Source organism: Caenorhabditis elegans, chromosome X, assembly GCF_000002985.6.
Source record: "Caenorhabditis elegans chromosome X".
NCBI lineage: Eukaryota > Metazoa > Nematoda > Chromadorea > Rhabditida > Rhabditidae > Caenorhabditis > Caenorhabditis elegans.
Genome location: NC_003284.9, coordinates 1,116,904 through 1,132,926, shown reverse-complemented (window position 1 = coordinate 1,132,926; position 16,023 = coordinate 1,116,904). Strand labels below are relative to the sequence as shown.

The 16,023-nt window shown below is 34.9% G+C and overlaps 4 protein-coding genes across 5 annotated transcripts; 2 read left to right on the top strand and 2 right to left on the bottom strand.

Moving 5' to 3' along the window:
- Window positions 1-215: 215 nt before the first annotated feature.
- snx-1 (PX domain-containing protein) lies at window positions 216-3,941 on the bottom strand. Its single transcript, NM_075815.8, has 6 exons — window positions 3,708-3,941; window positions 3,188-3,323; window positions 2,979-3,140; window positions 2,231-2,611; window positions 1,431-1,907; window positions 216-569 (listed from the first exon to the last, which is right to left on the bottom strand). The coding sequence occupies exons 1-6, from the start codon at window positions 3,914-3,916 to the stop codon at window positions 516-518; spliced, it is 1,419 nt and encodes a 472-aa protein (NP_508216.1). The 5' UTR covers window positions 3,917-3,941; the 3' UTR covers window positions 216-515.
- Window positions 3,942-4,638: 697 nt separating this feature from the next.
- On the bottom strand, window positions 4,639-7,284 carry lmp-2 (Lysosome-associated membrane glycoprotein 5). The gene is made up of 8 exons (NM_001392725.2): window positions 7,224-7,284; window positions 7,066-7,164; window positions 6,636-6,722; window positions 5,970-6,095; window positions 5,494-5,789; window positions 5,257-5,318; window positions 5,108-5,208; window positions 4,639-4,826 (listed from the first exon to the last, which is right to left on the bottom strand). Exons 2-8 carry the CDS (start codon window positions 7,162-7,164, stop codon window positions 4,707-4,709), a joined length of 891 nt encoding a protein of 296 aa, NP_001379622.1. The 5' UTR covers window positions 7,224-7,284; the 3' UTR covers window positions 4,639-4,706.
- Window positions 7,285-8,680: 1,396 nt separating this feature from the next.
- On the top strand, window positions 8,681-10,506 carry C05D9.9. 2 transcript variants are annotated; one of them, NM_001047751.3, is made up of 4 exons: window positions 8,721-8,870; window positions 9,195-9,332; window positions 9,896-10,012; window positions 10,243-10,505. In NM_001047751.3, the coding sequence occupies exons 1-4, from the start codon at window positions 8,778-8,780 to the stop codon at window positions 10,312-10,314; spliced, it is 420 nt and encodes a 139-aa protein (NP_001041216.1). In that variant the 5' UTR covers window positions 8,721-8,777; the 3' UTR covers window positions 10,315-10,505. The 2 variants fall into 2 exon arrangements, with proteins under 2 accessions (NP_001041215.1, NP_001041216.1); NM_001047750.5 differs by lacking the exon at window positions 9,195-9,332 and having other exon boundaries at window positions 8,681-8,870; window positions 10,243-10,506.
- Window positions 10,507-13,521: 3,015 nt separating this feature from the next.
- On the top strand, window positions 13,522-15,728 carry C05D9.7 (uncharacterized protein). The gene is made up of 6 exons (NM_075812.6): window positions 13,522-13,592; window positions 13,638-13,769; window positions 14,191-14,292; window positions 14,349-14,462; window positions 14,856-15,006; window positions 15,393-15,728. Exons 1-6 carry the CDS (start codon window positions 13,530-13,532, stop codon window positions 15,578-15,580), a joined length of 750 nt encoding a protein of 249 aa, NP_508213.1. The 5' UTR covers window positions 13,522-13,529; the 3' UTR covers window positions 15,581-15,728.
- Window positions 15,729-16,023: the final 295 nt, after the last annotated feature.

Here is a 16,023-nt window from a genome sequence, read left to right as displayed (position 1 = left end):
CCAATTTGAATTGAGGTATGCAAAATTGGCAGCAGACACAAATCCGAGTCCGACACTTGAGCATGATCTGAAGACAAGCATAGGCCGAAGCCGTTTAGCGAAATTTGAGCAGCCGACATAAATCTGGCTCTGTGAATTGATCAGTTGAATTTCTGTTAAATATGAAGCTGACAGGAATCCGTAGCCAGAAGAAACAGTCTCATTTTTTGCCGAATCTGACAAGAAGCTCTTTATATCCAAAAACAAAGAAACCAATAGATATTTTTGTGAAGACATTATGAAGACGAGGTGAAATGTGATGGAGAGAATAAGTTATAAAATATAATAATGACTATATGTAGTTGGTAGGAAACAAAATCAAACGGGGATTTTTAGAAGTTTTGCATTCAAATCACAGATAATAAAATTTCGACTGGGGAGAGGGGGAGTGCACAAAATAATATAAAATTGACATTTTGAGGAGTTTGATTGATTTTGGCAATAAATAAGGATGAATAATTTACACTAGTGGTAGGTTAGACACGAATGTTGTTGGCTTCCGGCTCGAACTTCTCCCACAAATGGAGCAGCTGGAAAAATTTTTAGTAGAGCTTTTGAATAAGCAAATTTTTAAGTGTTTTTAGCCAGAACATTTTTGAAGAATCCTATAGAACGTGGTGGTCTGTATTGGTGGCTTCTAGCAATCTTAGGAGTCCCAATCTTTCCTGGCTCTTAGGTTCACCTAGCTTTAACAGACAACTGGGCTGATCAAAGCCTGATCACAGCCCCGGCTTGGATGTGACTAGGGTATTTTAAAATTCCATCAGGTCACTTTTTTTTAATTCTATAAGAGTTGTATTTAATATTCAGTCAAGTGATTATGCAACCCCTCAATTCAATTGCAAACTTGGACATTTGTCATTGCTCCTGAACACTCCCTAATTTTTAGTAGAGCTTTTGAAAAATTTTTTTAGTGTTTTTAGCCAGAAAATTTTTAAGGAATCGTATTTTTAAGGAATCTCCCTCTTTTCATCTTCTTTTCTTTCTCGCTTCAATTTTAGGGCTTGCTCATGCATATAACTAATTCACACTTTGAAGTGACAAACTAAAATCATGTGAAACTCATATGAGCATTGCTCATCAGCCAAATTCACGGAAGCACTAAATTCAACGCGTCAATTCCTATCGAGCATACACACCACTCACAAAGACTAGCCTATGCTGGTGGCCGGGGAAGAGTGTAAACCTAGGCCATTTCAATTTACGAGAGAGGTATAGATTTTTTACGTATACGTAATTTTATTTTACTAAAACTCTGCGCTTTTCTGTTTGAAAAAAGTTTTTGAGAGCTTGAGAATGCTGAATTTTAAGAACATTTTTTGATGGTTTTCTGGATTTGAATAAAGATTTCGCAGTATTTTTAAACCACACAAAGCCTGCTGGAACCTTACCTCCGTATGAGTATGAATCATGCTCTCCATATACTCGACCAGCATCTTCTTCATATCCTGCTTGCGATCGGCATCAAAACGCGCAACCTCCTCACGAATCGCCTTGCTCAGCTCGATAAAGTGTTGCTCCAGCTGATCCATCTTTTGCACCGTATCCTCAATCTCTCCCTTCAACTGATCAGACCGCTCATTTCTGCCGCCCGCCGACAAGTCAATCTTCGTCTTCTGATCGCGTTTGCGAGCCAACGTCTGTTGAGCATCCTGCCATTGCTGCCAAGCACGAACACGCTCACCAAACACATCCTTCAGCGCCGAGATCAGCATGATGTACTCGTAGATCGACTCCGAGAACTTCGAGTTGTCAACTTCGGCTTGTTTCCCATACACAGCAGAGACGTTCTCAGTGACGTCGGTCAGTGAGGAGAGGGCACGGGAAAGTGATGTGGACTCTTCACAAGCAGCAAGCATTGACAGGGCCTGGAATGAGAAATGAATTAAGATTTGGTTTTGAAAAAGGGATAAGCGTCAGGGCTTCATTAGCTGTGGGCCTATCCCCTACCGGACTTCTATCTTAGCAGTTTACAAGCAATACTGTGTACTTTTTCACTTCTACGATTTTAAAAGAGAAGGACGCATTTATGCGAAATTGTCTCACCGCGCAAGCCCCATTGGTCTCGCCACGCGCCCCGAAATCAATGGGTGGCGCGTGGCGAGACCATTTCGCATAAATACGCCCTCCTTTAAAGTTGTAGAAATGGCAACTAATACACAGTAGCTTCAAGTTGAACTCCGAAGCTCACCTTCCCCAATTGCTCTCCACTGGTCGCCATATCTCTACGAGAAGCCACTAGCGTCTCCGTGACCGTGTACAGCTTGCGCAACGCCTCATCAAGCTCATCAACCTGCGATTGCACTTGCTCAAACCATCGATCACCCTCCTCCATGTGGAATGCCATCTTGGAGAAGACGACTTGGAAGTTCTTGAAGATCTTCTTCACTCCGAAGCTTGACAGTGCAGCCGTCTGCACGGCTTTTGGCAGGTCCGACTCAATTGTGAGGAAGTCGCGCACATCGCAGTCGTTTCTCATCCGTGGGTGTTGGATGAGGCGGCAAATGTAGCGTTCCAGCTGGCGGGCACGCTGGATTCCAACTTCGCGGCTCATTGCAGGGTCCGAGTTTGTCTGAAAATGTTTTATTGATCAAAATGTTAATAAATTACAATTTCGTAGTGTTCTCGAAATGTTTGCAATATCAGACAACAGCAATCAGAGTTAATGCTCAGAAAACAGTTTCGGGCGGTTTTTTTAGTTTTAAAAACCCAACCCTTAAAAAGAGCACATTTTGTGAACCGTTTTCTGAAAATGAATCCAAAATTTATAGACAAAATATTGGAAGCCATGATAAATTTGGTAAGAAGGCGTGGCTGGAGTGTTCCCGCTAGTTCTTTTGAGCAAACATTTTTTTTCAGAGTTGTATAATTTTTCAGAATTTTTTTTGAAGTTAGCTTCCATAATGTTCCAGAGCTCTCTCATATTATATTCCAAGTACCTTTGTCTTGGTCAGTGCTGAGATGCTTTTCTCAGGTGGCTGAGGAATGACGATTCCTTTGGCCAGATACTTCTCCACGATCTTGCCATGAAGTCCCAAGAAGTCCGAGAACCGGCGCCACGTCTCATAGTGTTGCTTTGTGTATCCAACAACTCCGGACACCTGAAACCAAAGAGCTCTTTTATCGTTTTGGCATCGGCTTGTCGTACCTCAGTCTCGAGTTTGTATACAATATAGGCGTTCATGCCGTCACCGCGCTTCTCGAATTCCCGCATTGTGACTTTGAAGTTGGAGAGTGCTGGTTCGGGCGAGATTTGAGCGTAGTGATTGTCATTGCCGACGTATCTGAAATTGAACGTTTAATTCAAGCTTCTCGAAAACTCAAAATTTGTAAATTTCTCCAGAATTGTTATATAGCCTTCTGCTAACCTGGAAAATAATATCTCCTGTAGAATCTTGAAGCAGAAAAAATTTTATGGATTTATAGAGAAACTTGTTAAGTTTTGCGGCTTTCTTTAGACAGTTGCAAACACTTGACAGATAAAAATTGTGTTCAATTGCAAAATTTTATTGTAAATTTCCTTTTGAGCTGGAAATTATTTGAAAAGTTCAAATTTTCAATATTTTTTCTGAAAACGTGAAAATCTATTAATTTTTTTTTAATTATCAGACAAACACCTTCCAACATTTTTTGATTGCCAATTTCATCCAAAAAAGAAATCAACTCACTGATCGTGATCCTCAATAGAATTGATAACCGCCGGTGAGCTGCTCTCCTTGGGCTCCTCGGTCGTGTGAAGCCGGAGCTTGGACGGCGGCGTGTCCTCATTCCCCAAGTTGATCTCATCGCAGTCGTCGCTGAACAAGTCCGGCTGCTCCATAACTGCAACGGTGCGTCCTGCGTAGGAATTTGTGTGAACGTCCTCTTCCGACAACATTTCCAGGTGGACAAGATTTGGTTTTCTGTAAATTTTAAATTTTAAACATTAATTTGAAATTTTTTCTAGAGAAAACTAAGCAAGTCACGGGAAATTCAGAGCGAATTCAATATAATAAACAGATTATGAAATAGAATATCATTCCCCAACAAAAGATAAACTAAAAACGAGAGAGAACAAGATGAAAAATAAACAAACAAAATCGATAGTCGCCCCTTTGGCTAGAATCGATGTGCGGACCACGACGCGCACACTGCAAAAAACACAGGGAACGGTCCGTGTGCACACACTGACCTCCATTCACATGTGGAAGGGGGAGGTGTGCAGCGGAGCGCGCTTGCACTTGTTAGTCATCGTTCGTCGCGCGTGCGGGGCGAGGAGAATGGAAAACAATGTTTTATTGTCGTGTTTATGAAGAAACCGGTTTGGAAAATTGACGTGATTTAATATGGGAAATGCAAAATTTTGATTATGAATTTTAAGAAATCAATTCAAAAAATTCAGTTTTTTTTGCCCACAAAATCCACGTTTCCTATAGTAACGTGTCAATAAGCAGGTGACATTTTTTTTGAATCAAACAACTGAAAACTTCAATCAGAAATTTTTCCATCGAAATAGTTTTGGATTTTTCAGTATTTTAAAATATTCCAGGCAAAAATCTGTAATCCACAACCAACCTTCAGTTTTTCAAAAAAACATTAATTTGTAAAAGAAACTGAAAAGCTCGACAATTCCTTCATTTTATTAAATCAAGAGTGTGGAAAAATTTTTAAAAAAAGAAAATTAAAAATCAAAATCGCTCAATTGAAGATGTCTTGTCTATTTCGTCATTGGAAGCTGTGTCACTGTCAAAATGAGCTTCTGGGTTGACCAAATTGAGCACCTCCTCTGGTAAGAAGCTTCGATAGATCTGAATTGGAAAACTATGTAAATCGCTGGGAATTTTTGATACAGTGTGGGAAAGTAGAACATTTACAGTTTCTAGTTATCGGCATTTTGCTGGTTTTTTTGTCAAACTTTGCACAGCTTTGTTACAGACCTAGTTCTGCTTCAAAACTCCCGGCTTCACATTTAGCCGGTAACCTGAATATACTATTCTCACAGCCAATTTTTTGTTTTCAAAAATTAAAATCTGCCCGAAACCTCCGATGCACCATGAATAGGTAAACAATTTAACGTAGAGCTACTTACCAAATAAACAACCAAAGTGAGCACAATGAGTCCAGCGAGTGCGGATCCGACAATAATTGGAACCAAATCCAATGTACTTTGATCAGTTGGACAAGTTTCTTCTGAACATAATCAGGCATAAAAAAACATTTTGAAAAAAATTGACTTACTTGGCCCAAAGGAATCAGTGTCCTCCATAAACGCTTGAATTGTTGTCAATTTAAATTTGATGCTGAATATATAAATCTGAATCTAGTATTTTGGCACTTTGGCCAATTTTGGGGCTGAAGTGGTACAATCAGCGTACCAAACTAATATACTGATCCAAAAAACTCCAAAACTGAAACTTTGTAATATTGGCCAAATTTTCTGTTACTACTTGTCACAAATTTAGTAGTAAAACTTACTAGGCCATTGGTCCATACTTATCATTGTCATTGTCATTGATTGCATATTTCTGCTCACTTGGACAATAATATGAATGCCCCACACTTGCAAATATAGAACCTCCAATATCCGACAAATCGTTGGGATCCACATGAAGATAGTACTGTTGAGTGGGATATTTGAAATCGGGAAATGCAGTTGGATCGGATGCAAAGTTTGCAGTGATATTCACTTGATACAGTGCAAATTGTTTTTCTTTTTCCGTTTTGAATCGATTATCTTTGGTGAATGCAAAGTCAATTGTCCAGCCATTCATCTGAAAAATTTGAATTTACAGGTACGTCTATAGTAAATTTATGCAGCACGTTGTTTAAAACTTCAAGCTATACGAAAATGTTTCACTACCTATTTACTCCTTTCATGTTAAAAATTATTTGAATAGTTGTTATAACTTTGTATAACTTTTTACAAATAAAGTATATAAATTAAAACTTACATGGTCCAAGTTTACTCTCAGTAACTGAGATTCAACAGACATTCCAGACGTGGTTATCGTAACGTTGCATGATGACACCCCAGTGTCCGCTGTTGAGGATGTTGGCACATGAACTATCACGTCCTTCTGTAAAACGAGAATTGTGGAAAAATTCAGGTTTGATCATGGTGCATCGACGTTTTTAATTACTACAATCTAGCTTTAGTCGTATGAAAAATTGCCTACTACGTTTTGAAAATGTTTTTGGTCCTTGGTTATATGTACTTCAGTGATTCACTACTTCCGTCCTTGTAGGCTACATTACGGCTTTTTGTTTGCTAAACCGACAAGTTGAATGCCAAAATGCAAAATATAGAAAGGCAAGCACATACACCTGAATACATTTCTGCCTACCTACGTGTAGCACCTTTAAAAGCCATTATACTTCAAAGCTTCAAAATCAGATTTCAAAAAAATTTGGATACTATTCAATCCTACTTTTCTTTTATTTTACGTACCCTCACAAGTCACAAAATACCAAAAACTACACAAATGTCAAATGACACATGGCTTGAACTTGCTGATAATTGTAGAAATAGACATGTCAAATGTAGTCTATTCAGTTTTTGTGGTTTTCAAGTTGTTTCACTTTTGGATGAATTTTCGAAATAGTGAAAAATCACTTACCTCACTGTCACTGGTGTGATAAGTTAGGTATAAATATATATCTGCTTGGAATATTATACACGGCTCTTTTGTTGTAGAATTTACTACCTGAAATTGGGATAGTTGCTTGACAAAAACTTCAACTCTATAATTAAGTTTCTTAATTAAACTTAAATGTAATTTTTAAAAAAATTTCAGAAAATTTCAAATTGGAATTGATAATGCAAGACAAAACAGCCAAAATCGCCTATTCAAAATTGCAGTCAGGATTTGGAAAATTAAAATAAAAAGTTTTGTAGCTTCAAGAAAGTTTTCCAAATTAGAAAAATTAAATTTGCTAGGCGATGTTCTAAATTAAATTTCAAAAAAAAAACATATTTTCATAAATGAGTTTTTTGTAAAATACGTTATTGTTTTTTTAGAAAGCTTTATTAAATTTGAGAACATTCACCTTATAAACTCCCTTATTCGCAGCATCTGAAGCAGCATCAGCTATTGAAATAAATGTTAAAACCATTATAAATAATGAACAGGTGCATTTTTGTTTCATCTGTTGATAATAATAAAATTGATAAGAAATTATGAAAACTTTAAAATACCTAAACCCACCTTGTTGTAAATGTTGAAAAACAAGGCTTCAAAAGCAGCGGCAAGAGTTTATCGAACCGCCGAGCACAAACGTCAATAGTAGAAGGCATGGCGTTATCTGTTTTCTGCAATCACTTAAATTTTATTATAGTCGTTATACATTTTATGAAACATTACAGAGATCCTGGTCAGCGAGTTTTCTTTCTGTGAAAACTGGAACTTCACTCTTTTGACTCGACTAGAAAAATAAAATATGTATGTAGTAATTATTTGACTCAAAAAAATTTTGAAAAAAATCTGATACATTTTTGAGTTTTTCTTTGCAAACTAAAAATTGCTTGTATTATAATTGTCATTAGAAAAACATATAGAAAGTTTTAATTAATTTCTGATTTGATAATTGTTTTTTAATTGGGATTCTTCTGAAAATTAAAAAATTCCAAAATTAAAAACTCAGTTTTGTATTTTTTTTTATTTCTAGGAAATTTTTCTTACAAAGTTTTGACCTTACCAATTTTTCAAGCTAAATTTTCCGCGACATCCGGAGTTCAAAAAAAGTTGCATGTTTGATCAGGTTCTTTAGAGATGTCAGCTTTGAGCAGCAGACGCAGTACGTAACTGATAATTAGTTTTTGCTGACCTAATTTGATTAATAAGCAGACTAGATACAAAATAGAAACTTAGCCAGTTTTGTGATACTGATCTATGCGTAATCTTCTTCCGTTTTTATTAACTCATCAACAAGTTATTAAAAACGGAAAAAAAAACTTCTAGAAATGTGAAGGAGTTGGTTAATTTACAGTTTAGTCTAGTCTCTTTAAAAATTATAATTTTTCTATATTAAAATTGTACATCTACTTTTTCAAAAGTATTTTTTCAAATTGATATCATAGGGAAATTTTTCTTAAAAAATTGTGACGTCACAATTAAAAAAAAATTAAAACGTATGTTTTCAAATACTTAAGCCGTCAGTACCAAAAGTGTATTTTATGATTTTTGAAAAAATCTAAATTTTTTAATGTTTTGGAAAATTCTAAAAATTTCAATAATTACCAGTCATTTTCTGTTTTTTCTAATAATCAGTTTTTTTCTTTGTATTCCCGTAAAATTTTTTAACCTAGTAGCTTTGCCTATAAAAAATTTGTTCCATTATAATAAATTATGAAATGCTTTTTTTGTAATTCTCGGCTATATTTGGGTTTTTCCAAAAATCTCAAAAAAAGTCATTTTAGAGATATGATATTTATTGAAAAACACAAATTATATATTTCTTTTTTCCACAATTATCAGGTCAACTACACGTGACAATAAATTAGTGAAACTAATTAAAAATTTGAAAAAAAAATTAGAGAAAAATGTGATATCAACCGGTTTTCCAGCCTATTTTTGTGTCAATCTTGTTTTTTTTCTATCATTTTCTCTACTCTGTTTGAAATTTCAAAATAAAAAGATTGCGCGTATCTTCTTTTTAACCCATCACATAGCGTTTTTCTTTGACCCGCCATTCAACGTTCATCTTCTATTGTCTCTTGTTTTCTGGTGTTCATCTGTGGGATTTTCATCGAATTAAAAACTATGCATACTTTTTTTGTAAATATTCTATTAATTTTTATTACTGCATCTAACAATTTTTTAGTTGATGGTGCACTAACGATTTATCCAGTCAAGGTTAGTTTGAGTTTAACAAAAACGATTATTATTAAAAATTTATATTAAAAAATCTAGAAAAAAATTCTGAAATTCGAAGCTGAAAAACCAAGACATTATCGGAAAATATTGACATTTTAAAAGTTGAACTGGTAATTACACAGACATAAAAAACCCAAAGAAATAAGCTGACAGTTCACACAATTTCTTTGTTGCACCATGACTTACAATTGTTAGTTATAAAAAATGTTTGAAATTTTTTTTTGAGACTAGAAATGCACATTTCATTGAAAATTTTGCAAACCCCTGAATCACCGAATCAGATATAGAAGAACATATATTTAGGTCGGTGAAACGTTAATACTTGACATTGGACGAGAGGTAAAAGAATGGAAGCGCGTCAGAAATGGAATTGAAGAAACCATAAGACCTTGCGAGAAAAATGAGAAAACGTCTGACACCTGTAATGGATGGGTGACAAAGGTGAACTGAACAATTAAAGAAATTGTGTTTTTGTTAAGTTTTGAAAATTGTTTCATTACATTTAAATTATGTTTTCAAATCTAAGTTGTTTTGAGAAAATTGTGATTTTTTAATATTCCTTTTCGATTTTTTTGTAAATTTCTTGACGGTTTAGTATTTTTCAAAATTTTATATTTAGTTTGTCTTTTGGTGAATTCCTATAATTTTTTTTTCAATTTGACAAATAATGCGACTAATTTAAGAAAAGTCAGATAGTTTTTGTTGAAATTACATCTGAAACTATATAGACTAGCAAGCGACTCTAATAAAGAAAATACGGTAAATTTTCCTGTATTTTTGCAATTAAAAATCAGAAATTCGAAAAAAAAAAATTCAAAAAAAAAATTTAAGATGGGTCATTTATTTGCGAGGGAATTCAAATTCGGAAAAAAATCGTTTAATGTAAAAGATTTTTAGTAGATTGTTTTAAAGTTTTATTCGATATCTAATTTTTTCAAAACTGGAAACATTTTTATTGAAACAAAATTGTAGTTTTAAAAAATTTAACAACCTAAAAAATTCAGAACGCAAAAAAGTCCGGAGACGGCCGTGAGCACATGTATGAAAATGGCACGCTTGTGATCGAGAACTTCCAATCGGATGATTCAGGGGATTATTTTTCTAATGATGAATTGGAGAGGGTAAGTACCTGAGGCTTTTTGGTTTAGAGAACGATATGTTTAGAGAGTTTGAATTTAGTTTGCTCACTGAAGCAAAATCTGAAATATACAGTTTTTCATTGTCAGAAACAGTACTAATTTTATACGTTTTTAGAATTTTTTAAAATATTTAGTATATTTCAATCGTGAAAAATTAATTTTACCAAGTTTTCCTAAAAGCGTTTTCCCACCAAATGTGGAATTTTTTTTAGGTACACTACACTGCTGATGGTCAAATTTGGAAGCTTGCGAGATCTCGAATCGCAGTTTTTCCAATTGATTAATCTCCTCTTCTTGCCATGTAGATTTTTCAGAAAATCACAAAAACCTCTTCGATGCACCATAAACAGAAGGCAATCTATTGTTTCAATTGTTTTCTTCCCCACCACAACACACATAGCTCTTTACATTTTCACATCTTCATATCTCTCATTCCCCTTTTTCAAAAATAACACCAATAAATCTTTCCCTTTGTATGACTGACTCGTGGTTTTGGCGCGTAGTATTTGAGAAGATGAAACAACGGGCAAAAGGATGGAAGATGGCTATCTTTTACTTGATAGAATTGAAGAAACTGGGGGAAGGAAGATGGCAGAGGAGTCCGAAGAGGAGGAGGAAATGAAGAAATTGTAGTTGATGACACAAATGTTCTCAATATTCTATTTTCGAGAGGCTTTTGGTACTGGAAAATTTCACTTTTATCTCTTTTTTTTTCAAAATTTTTAATTTAGATTTTCAGAAAAGCTAAGCACCCTGAAATGCAAGTTTCCTAAAAACTTTTAAAACATGAGCATCAGCTAGACCTCTTTACTCTACTGTTCCACGAAAAACTCAGTCTTATTATTTTTTTACATTTCTTGTGAAAATGGTCTCCTGTCTCATGTATGCAGTTTTTTTTTAATCTGAAAATGTTAATTTAATATAAAATATGAGAATGGCATTTGAACTGGAAATTCGGTATTTCAATTTGAAAAGTAAACTTCGAACTATCAAAAATGCTTAGGTAATTTACAAAAAATTGATAAATAAAGTTTCTGCTCCTATTCAAAAATGTTTTCTTTTTTCAATTTTCAAAAAAAAATAAATTAGTTTTTCACAGCAACAGAAAGTTTCAAAATTTCATAACATCCTTAGACTATTACGAAACTGAAAAGCTGGATGAGATTCCCGTTTTTCATGGCTAGAAACATTTTTAGTAAGTTGGAATTTATTATTCAATATAACCTCTAAGTTTCCCTATAAAACATTAGTCAGAAGCTGACAACTTTCGCAACACAAAATTTGAATTCTAAATTGAGAAAAGTGTGCATATATTGCATTTTTAATGAAAAACTACTACATGACACTTTTACACTTTGACAATTTATGCAAAAACTTGCAAAAATGGCTCCTTTTTTCAGCTTTACTAACGTGAAAATGTGCACCAAAAAAGTTAAATTACCAGAAATTTTTAGTTCGTTTAATTTTTTTTTGAGAGAAAATTTGTAGTGAGAAAAAAGAATTGACGCATTTCAGACATTGATTTAAAGTAACTTTTGATGTTAAAGTTGAGCTTTGCTCCCGCAAATTTTTGTCCGAAAGCTTTCAATGTCCTATAATTAGGTGGTAGTGTATTTTAAAACTCACAATTTTTTAAAATTAATTCTAGATATCTCTGGTTAATGGGAATTTTTTTTGACCGAAAACAGAACAATCTACTGCCTTAAAACTCTCATAAGTTGAATTTTCGTATGCAACCATGTGTATGTTTATAGCTACAATAACAAATAAATGTTCAAAATCATGGTACACGTAGTGTCAGAGCGTCTTATTTCGGCTTGATCTACATAGATCTAGAAAATGCGGGAGAAGAGACGCAGTGGTTTCAACTGATTTCGCGTCGTTTAGAACTGACGTACATGTTTTGGGTGAAAAATTCCCGCATTTTTTGTAGATCAAATTGTGATGGGACAGCCTGGCACCGCGTGAAGGTAGAGACATTTAGTTTTCTTAGCCTAGACATAAATTCGATCAGTGTTTTGAGCGTACACGTCTAAAATGATTTTGTACACTATTCAGAAGTTTTTTCAGGTTTTGAGTTATATAAAATGTCAGTTCTCGTTTTAGAAATAATCTCGAAACATTTTGATTTCGCTGCTCCTATTTCTCATGTTTTCCGTTTCCTCATGCAATCGTCCAGGATTATATTTCAACATGTTGGTTGTCCTGTCAAAATGAAAAATAAATGAGATCTATCATTATTCAATCATGCTCACTGAGCCGAAGAACAAATGTGCGTCATGTCCCTCCTCTCGCTTTCATCAACTCAATTATTCAATTGTCGTTTGGCCCATGTCTTCTCCCCTGTCATCTTTCTGGTCCAGAGAATCGATCGGCCCTAGAGACCCGCTTGGTCACTCGCAAGGAGAGGTCAACCTCTCCATCTCTCTCTGTCTGTCTCTCTACTGCTCGTCGTCTTCCTCCTTCATTTCCCGCCGTTTATTGTCATTGAGTATCCTTCTTCTCCCACACTCGACGAGACGGGGGTCCGAACGAGTGTGAGCCCCGCCGAGCACACCACGCGTTTTTTTTTGGTCCTAGTCTCCCGTTGCTCAACTGAACGGGAGGTCTGATTTTTTTGTTGTAATTCTTCTATATTAATCCTGATTTACCTGTATCATTTTTTGTCTCAAAAAATACCAAACACAAGTTCAAACCAATTTTAAATCCCAAATTTTTGGCCATTACAAAGACATCTTTTAAAAACTTTTGACAAAGTCGAAAACAATGTTGAAAATTTTTTCAAGAACACCACCAGCTGTACTACAATATACAGTCTTACTAATAATTCAACTTTTACATAGATCTGACATACGCTAATTTTTTTACAGCCTTCTTTAACTTGCACCTTTTAATTAATTTTTAATATTCTCATTTGAAATAGACAACATGTTTTGCTCACTTTTGAAATAATATACTTTTTCTTACTTTTAACAAATATTTTTAATAACGGTGCCCAAAATTACTGCCAAAATTTAGCAATCGATCCTTAAACGACGTTTTTCGGCAGAAAATGACAGGTCTGTGAGCTTTTTGCTGATTCTTTTTGCATTTAGCATTCGAAATATTCATCTATGTCCCATTTATAAAACTGTAAAAAAAGTTAAACCTCGTCGTACGCTTGTAAACTCCGCCAGCCTCTGCCGAACAAAAAAGTCCAAGGATCGATTGATAAATTTCGAGAGTAACTTATCTGTATGCCCAAAAATCAAAAGTTAAATATCACGAAAAATTGAGCCATAGTGCTGTCAATTTACCGTAGCTGTCCCATTAGTTCAGTCAGACCATTTCAACTGACAAAATATTTATTAATATAATTTTTACAGTTAAGTTGTTACGAGTTAGGATCATTCTATGTAAAAAGTTCTAAATTTAATGATAGTGTCGTTGCAATTTTTTTCTTTTCTTTCTTCTTTTTTCTGTACCCCTTCATTTCTAACCTTCATTTTCAGACCCAAAAATGACAAGACCATCAGCACCTTGCCTCACTGCAGACTACTACACATACTCCACATATTCACAGGTAGTTTCAAACGATGTCTTGCAAACATTGATAATTCAATTTCAGAGAGATGACTACTACGGAGGATTTGAGCCGAAAAACAATAGCGGCCAGGAGTACAATCCGTCGTCGGCGCCGATGAGAAGAGAGCCAGAACAAGGAACATCTGCCAAGAGTCAGCGGGGATCTGGCAAAGAGGTAGTGATTTTTGAAAAAAAAAACGGATAACTTCAAATGAATAATCGGAACGAAAACTCGATAGATTCCGCGTAAAAATGTTGAAATTTTTTTCTATCATAGAAATAGGGAGTCGGTTTTTTCCGTTACTTTGCTACTTTGCATGTTGGTTTCTTACAAATTTTCTGCCGAATACCAAGAGAAGACATAAAAAATTGATGTTTCCTTTTTCTACCCATCTGCTCTTATTTGTTAATTTGGGTACATAAAAGGCCGACGCGCCTATAATTAAAACCGCAAGAGAATTAATCAATTTTATGTCATTTTTTCCCTTCCCTTTGAAGGTCACTCATATGATGTTGATCTGGTTATAAATTTGTGGTATTCAAAGTTCGGAGCAAATTCCCTGATTGAACTTTCAACTTAATAATCAGAAATTTAGGAGTCCTCATCTGCCCATTGTATTTCCTTCATCTACTGTGCCCTTGCCATTATTGTGATTGCTTTCAATGCCTTTATGTATTACAATGGGATCAGAAACAAGGTAAAGCATAGTTATTTTGATTCCAATGTGAAATTTTAACCCGTAAATGTTTTCAGTTTATCCTATACGTCTCGGCAGTAATGGGTGGAATTGTGCTGACAAGTCTCATGATGCACATTGGTATCATCCGCCAGCAGCCATTTTTCTGCATTCCATTCGTTGTTTTAAGAGTGAGTTTTTGAAGAAATTAAAAGTGTTCGTAGCGACTCAAAATTGTTTTCATAAAACTTGTACAAGTCGCGTACTCGGATCACTTTGAAAATATTTTCTGCTGGTCTTGTCTTTAGTGGCTCAAAATTTTATTTCGTGGATTAATAATAAATCACACGTGGTGTCAGGCTATCCCATTTCGGTTTGATCTACGTAGATCTACGAGAATTTCTGGAATGTAGACGCAAACTTCTCATTTTTGGGGAAAATTTCCCGCATGTTTTGTAGATTAATTCGTAATGGGACAGCCTGACGCCACGTGAAAGCGGCTCAAATCGTTCCCACGAGGGGTTACGAACATTCATACGTCAATGTATTTTAAAAGCAATTCTGCAACCAATTTCCGTTTTCAGACTCTTGAAACATTTGTCAGTGCCGTCTTCTTGACGGCTTTTACCTATGCGCTTATCAAGCCGGAAAGTGAGCTCTTCATGTTTTTCCTGCAGTGCACAAAAATGGGTGCACAACTTGTTTCTACACATTTCAAGCTGGATTTGGTAGATGGTAAGTGATTGTTGAAAACTTGATCGGAAACTGTACTTAAATCTAAATTTTGATTCGCACATAAAAATATCAAAAAATCAAGAAGTAATTTCCCACTAAATCATTATAAAATAAATAAGAAGTATCATGTCAATTGGCCAGTTTTTCGTAAACCCAAAGCAAGCAGAAATACACTGTCAACGTTTAGGAGTTTAGGAGCACAAGTAAATCACTAAATTTCAATTATTTTCAATCGAGCTCAAACACTGGACTTATCGATGCACCATAACCTAAATTTTTTAAATGAAGTGCAAAGGCAACACTTTATTTGATAAAAAAGAAGAATGCAAAGCAGTTCCATTTCACATGGTAAATTTTTCTAGTATTCAAGTAAACTTTATTTCCAGCCACGTTCCAATTGTGCATTGTCGGCTGGTGCCTCTCACTAACATTCCTCTCAGTCTCCGTCTACGTCTGCCGTGTGGCATTCCACTGCACAATGTCAATCGCTGACCAAGTTCGGTACAAACGTTATCAGCAACACGTTGGCACGTCCCAGGCACGGTTTGCTGGAGACGAGTTTTATTGTGCGTAAGGGACCAGGAGTAATATTTGAATTCTGGTGTAATATTTTGAGCATCTCGAAATAATAATTCATATTATATTAATTCTAATGCTTTCCGTCACATTGTCAAATACTGGTCTGATAAATGTATTATTTTTTCTTCCAATAAATTTCATAATATAATATTTTAGCAGAGTATGTTTGAAGATCGCCAAAAAGGAGAAAAATACGAGGAAAAATATGAAAATATCCGTTTCTGAAAAAACCTATCTATCTGTATCTGAAAATATTTCGGGCTCAATTTTCAGATATTCAGAGTTGAGTTTTGCTTCTGAAATTTTTATAGTGCCTAAATCTCAGAGTTTAAATTTACTGAAAAACGAAGATTTATTTTTTTATTGGTTTGAAGTTCCAGAATTTTTTTTGCAATTTACAAATTGCAAGCTTCACCTCTAACACCTACAAAAATAAAA